This window comes from Alexandromys fortis, unplaced genomic scaffold (genome assembly GCF_014885135.2).
Source record: "Alexandromys fortis isolate MF-2015 unplaced genomic scaffold, M_Fortis_MF-2015_v1.1 scaffold_127, whole genome shotgun sequence".
Classification (NCBI taxonomy): Eukaryota; Metazoa; Chordata; class Mammalia; order Rodentia; family Cricetidae; genus Alexandromys; species Alexandromys fortis.
This window is the reverse complement of record NW_026068006.1, coordinates 1,648,907-1,663,421: the sequence shown is the minus strand read 5'-3', so window position 1 is coordinate 1,663,421 and position 14,515 is coordinate 1,648,907. Positions and strand designations below refer to the sequence as shown.

At 47.8% G+C, this 14,515-nt stretch overlaps 2 protein-coding genes across 3 annotated transcripts in view; both read left to right on the top strand.

Moving 5' to 3' along the window:
- Mmaa (metabolism of cobalamin associated A) overlaps positions 1-14,515 on the top strand; it is a 152,919-nt gene that overhangs the window by 39,943 nt on the left and 98,461 nt on the right. The window lies entirely within an intron of this gene.
- Positions 1-14,515, top strand: part of Smad1 (SMAD family member 1) — a 63,062-nt gene that overhangs the window by 37,302 nt on the left and 11,245 nt on the right. For both annotated transcript variants that reach the window (XM_050161520.1, XM_050161521.1), the window contains exons 3-5: positions 6,587-6,844; positions 9,287-9,403; positions 12,716-12,937. In XM_050161520.1, coding sequence (XP_050017477.1) covers positions 6,587-6,844; positions 9,287-9,403; positions 12,716-12,937 — 597 coding nt within the window. The remainder of the gene's footprint in view (positions 1-6,586; positions 6,845-9,286; positions 9,404-12,715; positions 12,938-14,515) is intronic.

Sequence of the window (14,515 nt, the reverse complement as noted above, 5' to 3'; positions counted from 1 at the left end):
CAGAATGAGTTCCTTAGCTAGGCTGAGCCTGCTTCCCTAGATCCGAATGAGTTCCTTAGCTAGGCCGAGCCTGCCTCCCTAGATTCAGAATGAGTTCCTTAGCTAGGCCAAGCCTGCCTCCCTGCACACCCCAGACTGCAGTTGTGAAGTCAGTGTGAAGCGCTCTGTGGTACAGCCCTGTTCTCCTGTAGGCTTTTATTGCCGCAGCTCAGGGGACCTTATCAGATATTTCAAACCCCGTCCACCCTCAGCTCACCACCAGATAAAGGGTTTTTCCGCTGTTGTTTATTGCTGTTAAAATTTAACCTTGATTAAGATTCAGAGAACCATTTCTTCAGTTCCCAAGATGTATCTTGAAGTAAGGAATTTTATTTTATAAATAAACATACTATTAACTTGAAAACCATCTTTCACACCTACCTCTTTACATGGAAGGTCTCTGCCCACAAGGTCACCCAGTATACTCTATCAGGGATGTCTGTCTTAGGCAGCTACTCAGGCAACTCGCCCTTTTGATAAGAACTGCTGCAGGGTGGGACGGGCCTCCTCTCTGCTCTTAGACAACCCCAGTGCTGTGTCCTGAGATGTTACTTGTGCGGAGCTTCGCGTGGCATACTGTTAGAATTAGGTGTCCACGAGCCATGGCCACGACGTACAATTCTAGAATGGGGGTGCCTGAGTAAAGCGATGTTCTTTTTCTGGGAGGTAAGGAGTGTGAAAGCCCAGAAGTCAGGTGAGTTGCTCCCGGTCCCGAAGGTAGTCACCCTGCTCAGGTCACCTAGCTAAACACCTCCTCCACTCTTGCAGAACCAGGCGGGAAGCATTTTGGTAGCTTGATTGCCATTCTGTCTCTGTGGACAAACATAGGGAACAGGCAGGCAATCTCATCAGAACTCTCTTGTGTTAAAGCGGAAGCCAGCTGCCTTTTGGAGAACATTTGGAGGGTCCCTGCACAGCTGAAGACCGGTCAGGTTGGACTAGCACATGTTGCCAGTGACCATTCGGTGTAGAGTTTCAAGCCATGCTTGAATCCCTGGACAAAGCTCCAATCTGGGGTGTACAGGAATGCTGTTGAGCTCGGCTGTATAATTTTAGCTGTTCTTGGTCGTTCCTTTCCCGTGTGTCTTGGCAACGCAGAAAAGCAGAGGCCAACAGCAGAATCACAAATGCCTCCCAGACTTGAGCATCCTGCAGTTTTATTCTCTGTTTGGTTTTCTGTGGGCGGGAAAAGGGATTTTGATTTTCATTTTTCACGGGAAGAGATACAGAGTTTGAGCAGCAGCGAGGAAGGGAAGACTCTGTCTTTCCAGAGGTCCAGAGGAGAGCACATCCTCAGACTTTAGCCAATGGGCTGAAGAGATGGCTCAGAGGCTAAGAGCACACACTGTTCTTACAGAGAGTCCACCGACACCGGGCAGCTTACAACTGCTTGTAACTCCAGCTTCAGGGGATCTGATGCCTCTGGTCTTAGAGGGCATTGGCACTAACATACATGTACAGATATTCACAGATACACACATAGACATATACATAATTAAATCATTAAAGTTTGTTTTTAAAATAGGCTTGGCAGAGAGATGGTGTCTCCCCTTCCTTAGTTGGCAAAGTGCTCCCTGCACCAGCCTGCAGACCTGCGTTTAGATCCCCAGCACCCCACACAAAGCAGACTTCCCAGGCAGCATACCTGGAATCCCAGTGCCAGGGAGCTCGAGGGAGGAGGACCCTACAGCTTGAGGTCCAGCCAGTCCAGCCAGATGGGTGAGTCCAGGTTGAGCAAGAGATCTTGTCTCAAAAGGCAAAACGGAAAAGCAATTCAGGAAGACAGTGGATATCAACTTCTGGCCTCCACATGCCTGTGTCCCTGAACCTACACACACACACACACACACACACACACACACACACACACGAGACAGAGACAGACAGACTCCAGGCAGTTGTTAGCTAGGTGGGAAGGTGAGGAGAAAGGCCCCACTCATCCAAGCAGGCAGGGTTCTCTGAACACATGACCCGATCAGCTCAGAGATGAAGCTTAGTAAATCCATTAGGCTCCACATCCAAGGATAAGCCTCAGGGCTGAAGCAGAAAGCACAGGTTGCTGACAATGTTTAGGAAGCAGGTTTGGGATCTGGCTTCTCAAAGGTGTCTTACATCAAGAAGCGTTTCCAGAAATGCAAAGGTTGCAGTTCCAAACCACGCACGCTGCCCTTCAGTGGGGTTTGGGGTGTGAGAACCTGGAAGATGCCGTGTGCACCTGTACGGACTGGGTTGCTTGTGTCTCTAAATTCATTTTGAAGCTCTAACCCCACAGACCACGGAATATGGGTTTTAGAGACAGACCTTTAAGGAAAAGATAAACGGAGATGAGGGCATTGTGAGGAGCCCAGGTATAGTTTGCTAAAATCCTTACAAGACAGGGTTAGGCTGTGCAGAGAAACACTGGGCTGGAAGGCCATTGGGAGCCGAGGACAGAGGTCTCAGCTGAAGCCAGCCCACCGGTACCTTCATCTCAGGTGTTTGCCCTCCAGGGCAACAGGAAAATGCATTCTGTTATTCCAGTCACCCCTTACTGGTGTTTATTCCCGCTGCTCTAGGAAATTAATGCAGACAGTGTCTACAAATCACAGAGCCACCGTAGACGTCAACAGACCTTCGTAGTGCTTTTGTTTCCCCAGTCCTGAGGATGGAGCTGGGCCCTCATGTATGCTGAGCTGTATACCCTTGGCTTTCTCTAACTGTGCACGTGCATGCAGGAGACCACGGAGTCCAGGAGAGGAGCCCTTGGAGATGGAGTTATCCATGTCCAATGTCCATGCTAGGAACTGGAAGAGCAGTGTGCACTCTTAACCATTGGGCCAGGTTTTTTGTTTGTTTGGTTTTGAGCAGAGTTTCACTCAGTTGTCCACACTGGCTTAGCACTCATTCTGTAGTCCGGACTAACTTTGCACACTCATCCCCCTGCCTCTACCTCTTGTCCGGACTAGCTTTGCACACTCATCCCCCTGCCTCCATCTCTTGTCCGGCTCTTCTTATTCTAAAGAGGGCATTTCCGCACCAAGGTACTGCTCTTTACTTGACCTGTCAGTGTGGTGGCATCTCAGTAAGAACTCAAGAACTTCGTTGTTTCCAAAGGCCTACAGGGTGGTGGCTAAAGGTATTAGGAAAGAGAAACGCGCAGCTGAACTCTGAGGAGGAGCTTGGCCTGCCAGACATGGAAACCCCTTTCATTAATACAGTGGTGTGGCCAGGAGGTGGTGGCGCACGCCTTAAATTCCAGCACTCAGCAGGCAAAGGCAGAGGACCCCTTTGAGTTCAAGGCCATCCTGGTCTACAGAATGAGTTCTAGGACAGCCAGGGTTACACAGAGAAACCCTGTCTTGAAAAACCAAACATAAACACACACAGTTACCAAAATGTAATTAAAAAACAGTAACAACAGCAAAAGACAGTGGCATGGACACAGACTAGAGCAGAAGAAACTGTCTGAGAACATACAGCATCCACAGGAGACTATAGAAAAGGTAGCAGCTTAGTCTGCAGGACAGAGATGGCCTCTTAATCAGTGGCGCATTTAAGGTGGCTCGCTAACCAACCATTCAGAAAAAGATGAAGTTAGATACATTCCTCATACCACAAATAAAACCAGTGCCTCAGAAACGTAAATAAACTGGGAAACTCTGCCCACCCCAGAAGGGCGCAGGGGCGAGCTCTCCCATTCAGCATGGGCATACAAGACTTTCTAACCTCAAATTCATAACACACACGGGCGAGAAGAGTGAAGGAACAAGAACCCCGTAGCTGCCCTGAGCGGAGGTTAGAATGAGGGAATTGAACAGAAGGGAAGGGAGAGGGATTGTTCTGACCTTCAGAACCGCTTAGTGTTTTCTTGACGTACAAAGAATTGGGGAAGTCAGTGAGCGCTGCCAGCAGACTGTGCAGACAAGCTCACCGCCGAAGGTGGGCATCTGACCCAGACAAACTTTGAGCGAATGGAAATGAATGAGTCCAAGTATTTTACACATAAAAATAAAGTTAAAAAGAAAACAAATTCCTAGGTGTAGTTCATAAGATGCTAGGAATATAGTAGTTTTGAGAAAGTAGTGAATTTAAGGGGTTCCTGAATATATGGGAACTGGGATAGGCAGGTTGACTATCTATAATAATCCCTGTGTGTCAGAAGTGGAGGCAGGAGGACCAGGAGTTCAGAGTCATCTTCAGCTACAAATTCGAGGCTAACCTGGTCTATATGAGCTCCTGTTTTAAAAATTCCAAAAGATTAATACAGATAAATATATAATAATGAAGGAAGGCAAACAAAACATCGGTGGACTTGGGATTAGAGGAGAGCACTGCAAAGCTTTCTGCGCACGCCCCTGTGTGCACGCACACAGCTTAGAGCCCGGGGCCCCCGGGGATGAAGAGGGGGAAGTGAGGCAGAAGCCAGGACGCTTTGAAAAGCTAGAGAGAGAGAGATGCCTCAAGAGTGGCAGCGTGCTTGAACAAAACGTAAAGAGGAAGCAGTGGCCCGTGGTGGGACACGGTGAACCACAAGAATAGACAAGAGCAGGAATGTGTCAGCCCATTTCTCAGGAACTCACAGACCCATGTCAGCAGCTGTCATAGACGAGCAGGAGGCGGGAGATGGGGAACCCCTCCTCATGGAAGAGTTCTGACGGAAAAGTAAGGACAATAGAAGGAAAGAACCATCCCATCTGAGCAAACGCTGATTCAAGCAAAATCTACAGTTGGTGAAGTCTGGTGAGAAGTGGAAGGTTTACTCAGTTGGAGGATTAGCTGTGGATGGTGGATGAACTGGGCAATAGTCTAACCAAGCAGTCGAAAGGAAGCCGGCATATGTCGTTGGCCTCTGGGCTTGTACCCAGAGAAGGGCATAATGTCAGCTGCGTAGTGTGGTAGCCAAGAATCGTGGGATTTAATTATAAAGAACTGTCAGAGGAACCCATGTTGAGAGGCAGTCTGTAAAATCAACTCATATGTGATTGCATCAAGGGTTACCGTGTCAGTAATGGTCGCATATATGTGTGGAAGTTAGTCCTGCAGTGTAGCAGTTACTCTTGACCACTGTGGAGTTCAGGGGCATACAGCATCCATCACCTGCTCTCAGAGAACCCCGGGGTGGGGTGGGAAGTGTTTGGAGCAGGAGAAGGGAAGAGGATGAGGAATTTTAATACTTCCCAATCTGTTTTACCAACAGTTCGCAGCTAAGTCAGTGATAATCCATGCGTTCCGAATGCCTTCCAGGAGAAGCACTCACCGTCAGGCAGGAAGAGGGTTCCTGGAAAGCCCCGAAGTCAGCTCCATTTCCAGTACCACTGGGCGTTTCTTTAGGGAAACACACGGAGTCCTGGTCACCATTCATAGTACCAGTTTAAATCACCTTCCTCCTCTTGCTCAGTTTTAATACACGTCGCTTTTCTCTCATTTCAAGACCACAAAGACAGGAGGGCTTCGGAAGGTCTTTGCCACTAAGGGGAACCACCTGGTGACCTCGGGGGAGATCTGGGGCCTAAGGGCACTCTCCTGGGTAGGGTTCTATAATCAGCATTAGGCAGCCCATTCCTCCCAGGTTGCCTTATGGTGGTGGCTCTGCCAGGGTTTTCTGGAGTTAGCTGTGCCGATTTTCATCACCTCAGGCTCTTGGCTTTCAGCGGGCAACTCTTTCTGTCTGGGTACCGACCTCTTAGACCCCCTGTCTTGGGGTTTTTAGTTGGCAAATGTAACTAACTTCTGCGTCCTCCTTGGCCCTGTTGTGTGGTGTCGAGGACCATGGAGAAGTGAGTCCATGCATCCAGAAAGGATGCTTCTAAGTAGGGCTGCCAGGACATTCCCAAACCTCAGAGGCCACGTCACTATCCTCTTTCTCTGGCCTTTGGATGTCACGTGATCACTGTTTACTGCTTTTTATTTTAAAGGAGTTAATGTGTCGATTCAAACACTTAATGATAATATCATTTAATACCTATTAACTCAGATTTTAGCAGACCTTTAAGCGAGAGTATCGGTGGCAATATGTACATATGTAAACAGAGTGGCCCAGGCTGGACTCGAAGCTCCGATCCCTTTGCCTTAGCTGCCCTCCTGAGTACTGGAATTGTGGGTGTATGCCACAGTGCCCGTGTGTGTGGGGGGGGTGCTTGGAGGGGTGCACATGTGGAGGTCAGACCAGCTTTGTGGAATCTACTCTCTGACCTTTCACCTTTACCTAAATCCCAGGGATCAAACTCAGGTCTTCCAGCTGTACGACAAACCCTTTTAACCATGAAGCCATCTGGCTAGCTGGTGATGTATAGTGTGAATTATGCTTTAGGGTTTTTGTGAGTAGAAAAATTAAAAATGTAATAAAGCAATTAACTTTAATCTGAACTGTGTCTTGAGGCTTCCCTGGGTCAGCAGGTCAGCAGGCCAGCGGCGCTGCCCGGAGGCTGGGGTCCTGTGATCTAGGCTGTACTCTGGAGCGGAGAGTCACTATTTTTCTGATAGCAGGATGGAGTTCAGGTCATCTGACCTCGCTTACTGTGAGGTAATTACCGATTTTCACCTTTCTCGTTTGTCTCTCTGTTCCCAGTCCTGCCTCCGGTACTGGTTCCCAGGCACAGTGAGTATAACCCTCAGCACAGCCTCCTGGCGCAGTTCCGCAACCTGGGACAGAACGAGCCGCACATGCCGCTGAACGCTACGTTTCCAGACTCCTTCCAGCAGCCCAGCAGCCACCCGTTCCCCCACTCGCCCACCAGCAGCTACCCCAACTCTCCAGGCAGCAGCAGCAGCACCTACCCTCACTCGCCCACCAGCTCAGACCCGGGCAGCCCTTTCCAGATGCCAGGTAGGAAGGGGTGTTCTGGGACCCTGCCTTGGGGAGGTGGTGGGCGTGGCCTGCGGTGTGGGGGCGGAACCCTGTGAGCCAGTGCTTCAGAATATCCCTGTAGCAAGAGGACCCACAAGGCCGCAGAAGAGGAGGGCCTGTTTGAGTCCTGCTGTCCCTTCCGGAGACAGCTGCTTCCTCCTGAGTGAGTGGCACGATTGTTCCAGTCCCTGCTCTCCATAAAGAGAGGGGAAAATGTGCTGGGCACAGTGCGGCTTCAGCGAGCGTTTCCAACGCTGAAGAACGCTTGTGCTGTCGGTGCAGCCGCGGAAGCCTATTTCCCAAAGGATCACACCCCCATTTAATTAGATTCATTTAGCCGGTGATGTCATCCCAAGAAACATGTACTTTTAACAACAAGGAATTGCAACAGAAGTGCTGGAGACCATCTGCTTGTTTAACTCTGCAAAGACAAAAACCAGTTATTTTCCTGTTTTGGTCCTAACGGATGGTGTAATAGTTATCAAAACCAGTGATTAATTAGAAGATTGTATTTTTCAAATTACAGGTCAGTAAACAAGCATCTCAAATATTAATGCCAGATTAAATTTTACTTCAACATCCATGTTTAACCTTCAGAAGTTGACAAGTGACCCATACTTTATTGCTTCTTATTTTCTTTTGAAAGGGTTATTTTTCAGCCTGTTTATTATGTTTTTCTGTTTGGGATGAAGATGGGAGAAAGATTATTTTAATAACCAAACTTCTAACATCTGGTCTTCCTATCCACCCATTCCCTGGCAAGCCCATTGGGTCTGGTGGACCAGTTAGTAGTGAAAAGGTCCGTTTCAGAGGACTTTCAAGCAGGGGCAACCCCAGGTGAGCTCTAGTAAAAGAGTCAAAGTCCATCACTAGAATTTCTTCTTGTCCTTGACTGCCAGGGATTAGTGTACAACCGCGGAGAGGGAAGAGGAAGGGGCTGTGTTCTGGCAGGGACGGTAGAAGACCTCAGCAGTGATCTGGCCCTGTGAGCCCTGGTGGTGCCAAGGACTGCTAGTGAGGTTTCACGAGGCCTGTTGATGTATATTCAGTGGGCTATGCTGAGAAGAGGCTCTGCCTACGCCCCTGGCTTGAGGGATGCAGAATCAACCTCACTGCTGCAGCAAGAGGCTGGAGTGAGAGGAGAGACAGTCTGAGAAGGGCCCAGGAGACTGGCTGCCTCGCTTTTCAGCACCTGGGTCAGATGTGGGAGGAGTTGCCAAGGAGCCCTGAAGGAGCGGAGTTTGTTATTTGGGTTCTACAGTTGCCCCTGAGAATTTATCCAAGCATTCATGGATCCCTCCAGTAAATTTCGTTCTCAAGGCTCTGCTGTGCATGCTGGGTAGACTTAACAAACCAATGAGGAACTTGGTTTTTGAGTGCAGGAAAACGAATGCCCTGGGTTTCACAGTGAGAAAATGCCCGGCTTGCATTCATGCATGTGGTTTCAGTAATCATATTTGCTGGAAATTCTTCAGAAGAGTCCAATGTAAATTCTGAAACAGAAGACAGCTGAGATAAGCCTATTTATTGCCTCATATTCTGTTATTGGGGATTTTTAAGCTTGTCATTGCTTAAATGGTTGGAGCAAAGGTAGTCCAAGGAGATTGCTTAAAGTCATGGATAATCAAATCTCAACTAGTGGGTCCTAGCAAGTCCAGAGAGCAGATTCCCTGCCCGAAGGTTTACTGTCAGGCCTGGGAGAGCTCCTTACCAGACCCTGTCTGGCAGTTCTCAGAGTCTGCTGCATGACTGTCTTGGCGGAGTTAACATGACTGATCCTAGGTAGGCAGGGAGCTCCTAGGACTGACTTAGTTTCTTTCTTCGCACTGAAATGTCACTGTAAACAAGGTTTGGGGGTCTGATTGTTTTCAGAAACTCTGACCGCTCCATCTCTTCCCCCACATCCTAACTACTAGGACACCAGGCATGTGCCACCATGTAGGCCCGTCTTTCAGTAAGGAGGTTGACTCAGTCTGAGTGATTGGTGATCTCAGCACAGGGAGACCAGTAGATCCCAGGGGCTCACTGACCGAGCAGCCTAGCCAGCTCGAAGAGCTCGAGGTCATGAGAGACCTTGCTTCCCCACCACACGCCCCAAAAAGTGAGGGCTGGCCAAATGGCTCAGTGGGCAAAGGTACTTGCTGCCATTGTGAAAACCTGAATTCAGTCTCTGGAAGCCACAGGATGGAAAGACCTGACTCCCCAAGTTATGCTCTGACCCCCGACATGTTCCTTTCTTCACAATAAGTAAAAGAAGATTTTTTTTACCTAAGCTGTTATCCTCTGACCGCTACATACTTGTGCACACACATGAACAGGCACACACATGAACAGGCACACACATGAAAGGGTACACACACACAGTCTGTCTGAGATGAGAATATATGGCTGAAGCGTGTACTTTTCTTTCCCTCTCTGTAGCTGACACCCCTCCGCCTGCCTACCTGCCTCCTGAAGACCCCATGGCCCAGGATGGCTCTCAGCCAATGGACACGAATATGATGGCACCTTCGCTGCCCTCAGAAGTCAACAGAGGAGGTAACATGAGTTGATGCTTGCTCCCTTTTTAGAGTTCCTTGTCAGGATGTCCAAATGTTACTTTCACTCATGTAGACCTTAAAATGGCAGCTATTTGAGAGACGTGGAGAACACATTTGCTGTTGTTGTTTGGAGCCCAGTGGAAAGAATTTTCTAGAACCCATGGAGATCTCGGGATTGAATGCCGTGGTCTCCAATGTCGCTGGTCTCTGAAATGGCCTCAGGCAGTATCCTGCCATTTTGTACAGTTAGGTGAAGTGAGTGTTAGTCAGCTCTGAAGACAACTGAAGATATCTATATATCCGCCAGTGTTGAATATGCAGCCAAGATTCGGTGTTTATGTAAAAAAAAAAAGAAAGCAAGCATATCTATGTCCTTAGCATGCTAATTTGTTTTCACCGTCAGTAAACGGTTAAGCGATATAGGGAGATAGGTAGATATGTATGTGATATATAATCATATACATTTATATATACATATATCAGATGACTATTTAAAATTGTATTTATCTATGATTACCAATAAATATGGCTTTGTGTAGCTGTTTCACATAGCTATATACATATGAGGTTGTTAGAGATCTCTTGGGCATGCAGAGATAGTGGGGAGGAAGTGGTTGAGTCCTGTTTTACATAACACATGTCTGTTATTTAGAAAGTCGTGTGTTCAGGTCTTTGGTAGTTAATAACGAGATGCGTGCTGCCAGAAGTGTTTGTAATGGGCCAAGAGGAACAGGCAGTCCGCAGTAGCACAAAGCAGCCTGCCATGGGTGATCACAGCAGAAATTCATACAGCTGTCTGTGTATCCGAATAGACACGCGTAGCCTCATCTCTTTTATGGCCCTTAACTGCCACTGAAACAAGTGATGACATTTGTTTCCTTCTTTCTGTACTTGTGCCTAACTTCATTACAAAAAATAAAAAAAAAAGATGAATGAATGAATGAGTGAATGAATGAATAAAGGACAAGATTTTTGCCCTTCTCCCTCAAAGCACTTACAAGCAGAACCAAAGTTCACGGTCCCTCTCTGGGAGGAGGACTGATCTTTACGGTCGGGCCCATTTCAGCCCGGAAGTGACATGGTGGACGGCCCAACCTGCTTCCCTGGGCCACCGTGGCAAGCTGAGTAGGCTTCAGAGAGCAAAGAATGAGATCCTAGAATCCCTGTCAGCTCCCAGTCAGTAACCTCTGAAGGAGTCCTCTACATACTGTGTGGAGCACATTGAAGTTACAAGGCAGTGTTCCTGCTGAATTTGTCTGTTTTGTTCTTAACCTCATTTCTCGTGAATGAGAGGTGGCTCAGGCATTGCCAGGCTGCTAATGCTTGTTAAGGATTTAAACGCTATGCTGCCTGCATGCCAGTGTAGTAACGATGGCAGCATGCCCTGCGCATGTGTGACCGGAGCACCGAGCGCAAGCCCTGCTGCCAACTCTGTTAGTCATCTCGGTCCTTGGGTGATACTGAATGCGTCACTCTGATGGCGGATCTTGTGGGAAGTCCTGTGTGACCCCAACTGCTCCAAAGATATATCTGAAAAATGACGGTAATCTCAAGGAAACTTAGTTGTGATTTTGTTTGGAGTTTCTTTACAGGTGCTCTGTATTGTATGGGTCTTGCTCATCATTAGATGTGGGCCGTCCACATGTAAAGGAGTCTGATTGAGAAGAGCCCCTCTCTGGCCCTCTTTTGGAACTTTTATTTGAGGAGTGAGATATTCTGTAACGGTACTGATGAGATGAGTTCTGTGGCCCCAAATAGAGACTTACTTTTAAGATGAAAAGCTTTAAAAATGTTCCCCCATTTAAATCACCAATTAAATGAAGCTAATTTAAAAATCACCTGGTATTTTCAAAGGAAAAAACATTGACTTTTCTGCTGTTGTTACCTGTGATGGTTTTCCCGGTCAGCAAATTACAGCCCATAGACAGACCGATCAGCCCACTGTCTGATTTATTGATTGATTTATTTATAAATAAAGCTTTATTAGAACACAGCTGTGCCCATTTGTTACATATTATCTATGGCTAGGCTTTCTTTTCTTTTTTCTTGTTGTTGTTACAAGGGCAGAATGGAATAGTTGTGATAAAGACCACAAAATCCTTCTGACCTTTTGTAGGAAAAATAATGTGTCCACATGTACACTAGGTGTACATTTTTGACAGTGCCTATAGCTGACAACAGGTCTTCTCTGTGATCGGTGGCACAACCTTCTGGGGTTCAGCACTTGTGAATCACTAAAGCTTTGCTCCTTGAAGGACAGCAGAGTGACAGGGAAGAACTGTGTGGAAGAGAAGGGGATAGGAATTTTCAGCTAACCCACTTAAGTATATAAAGCCAATCACGGGCCGGTTATGTTAAGAGCGTGAGAGCCCTCCTTTTCTCACGCGTGGTGGACTTTCTTTCCATGTATTACACGTGTACACCGAGGCCCCGTAAGGCTCAGCTCAGTAATAATGAAGTTGGCAATGGTGTGTTCTGTGTCCCTGGGCTCTCAAAGGCGTGCGCAGGAGGCTTGCTGCAGAAAGGCCTCGTTTCCGAGCCTTTTGGTGGAAAGCGTTTAGAAGCGTTTTCTGTTTGGAGATTCATCAGGCTTAAGAGACTGGGCCTAACAAGCTGCATCCTGTCGGTAAAGCTGGGTAGTTTCCATTGTTGGCCCATTCTGGGAAGGGAGAGACAAACACACCTGCTCGGCATGACTTGAAGCAAATAGAAGGAAGTTAGCATGGAGTCTGGATGAGCGAGATATGATTCATTCGGAGGGAATGGCCAGCTGGCACGGTTTCTTCCTGAGCTGTAGTAAAACTGGAGCTGCGGCCATCACTGGCTCTTGTGAAGCCAGGCAGCTTCTTCGGGATAGGGAGATGTTAATTTTCAGTGCTTCGGGAAAGCAGAGATCTCCCGAGGCTTTGCGAAAGGCAGTTCCTTTCTTCCCCAGCCCCGTTGGCACATCTCCGGGCCCCTCCTGTTCTGGTGCCACTTGCTTTATCACTGGTCACTTGTATGCCAGCAGGGGCAATTTCTATTATTTCTGCATGCTAATGAGCAAATAATGGGTCGTTAGTATTCTGCAAATGCTGTTACCGGGCTTGCTTAGCTGGTATTTCGGATTTCTGCCAGTCACTGGAGAAGACTGCTCCCCAATTAAAGGGGAATGCCACCCTCACTCAGAAGTTCCTCAGCTCTCATGGAAAATGACCCTTGTGAGCATCCTCGCTGCCCCTCCCTGTCTTCATTCCACAGGGCGGTTTCAGGTTGGGGGTGCTCCAGGCACGACCCGTGAGCAACAGAGCCTTTTCTTTCCTTCCCGCAGACGTTCAAGCTGTTGCTTATGAAGAACCAAAACACTGGTGCTCTATTGTGTACTATGAGCTCAACAACCGCGTGGGCGAAGCGTTCCACGCGTCCTCCACAAGTGTGTTGGTTGACGGTTTCACCGATCCTTCCAACAATAAGAACCGCTTCTGCCTTGGGCTGCTCTCCAATGTTAACCGGAACTCCACCATTGAGAACACCAGGCGACACATCGGGAAAGGTGAGCCTCGCTTTACCCCCTTGCGCATGTCCGTCACTGCTTCCTCTAGAAGCGACTGTCATTCCTGTGGCAAAGGCCAAACGTCCAGATGCTGCTGTTTGAAGTATTTTCCAAATTCATATTATCTGAAAGGAGTTCCAATCATCGGAGGTTTTCCAATTCTCATGATATTGATACACATCAGCCTACACTGACTTGTTATTGTGGGGCACTATGCTATCTTACATTTTGTTATAAGTGAAATATCTTTTATAACAATTTTCACATTGATTGCATGCACACGCATGTGTGCATCTGTGTGTAAGTGCCATGACCAGAGAACAGCTGTGGGAATCAGTTCTCTCCCTCCACCGTGTTGAAGCCAACAGGCTTGGTGGCAAGCACCTCTCCCCATCTCCCCATCTCACCATACCAAATACCTTTCTTGATAGACTTAACTATGTATCAGCGGCAGATTGAAACAGTTCCGTAACGTTTACATGTATTTTTTATATGATTAAGTCAGTGACTAAGTGTGAGGGAAGTGCTCAGGGATTAAGCTTTCTCTGCGGAGAGGATACATACAATCAAGAAGGGGGTGTGGCATTCCTTGGAAGTGTCCATGTAAAATCATAATTTAATGACATGGCGTGTGTTTATATGCTCTTGTGCATATGTCTGCATGCAACCCTATCTATATACACTCTGAATATGCATGTAGTTTCTACCCTGTCTACTGAGAAAGCAAAGATACAAAGCAGCAGTAGCATCTGGGGTTCAGATCATTGCAGCTGATACCTCTCCCCACTGAGGGAAACTGTGGCTGCCTCCAAGGCTGGGACAGGTGAGCCTGGCACATCTCACGTGACATAAAGTGAAGAAAGGCTTCTAAAAATGGTGGTGCCTCTCGGGATTCAACTCCCACTACACAGCTTTGAACAGTTTAAATACCAAAATACAGCTGTCCGTGGCAGGTTTGTTCTGGGGCCCTGAGAAATAAAATCTGTGGATGTTCAGCTTCCTTATATAAACCATGTAGTGTGTCCCGTCACGTGCACACCCCATCCTCATATAAAACCGTGTAGTGTGTCTCGTCACGTGCACACCCCGTCCTCATATAAAACCGTGTAGTGTGTCCCGTCACGTGCACACCCCCTCCTTATATAAACCGTGTAGTGTGTCCCGTCACGTTCACACTCCTCCTTATATAAACCGTGTAGTGTGTCCCGTCACGTGCACACCCCTCCTTATATAAACCATGTAGTGTGTCCCGTCACGTGCACACCTCCCCTTTCAAAGGCCCTGAGTCACAGCTACTGCAGAGTCTGTGTCACTGGTGAGCGACTCCCGAGAGGGCAGAGCCAGCATGTGTTAATGGTGGTGCTATTAAAAAGTAATTTTTGATCTGTGAGTAGTTGAAACTGGACTCCAGACCCAGAGGTAGTCAGGAGCGACTGTAATCGGCTGAGTAGTGAATCTTAAGACACTGCTGGGGGTGGGCGTGAGCTGAACTCCTGAATCCCATTGCTTAGAAGGCCTGAGGCAGCAGAAAATCAGGAGTTCAAAGCCAGGTTGGGCCATATATATTGTGAGGTTCTG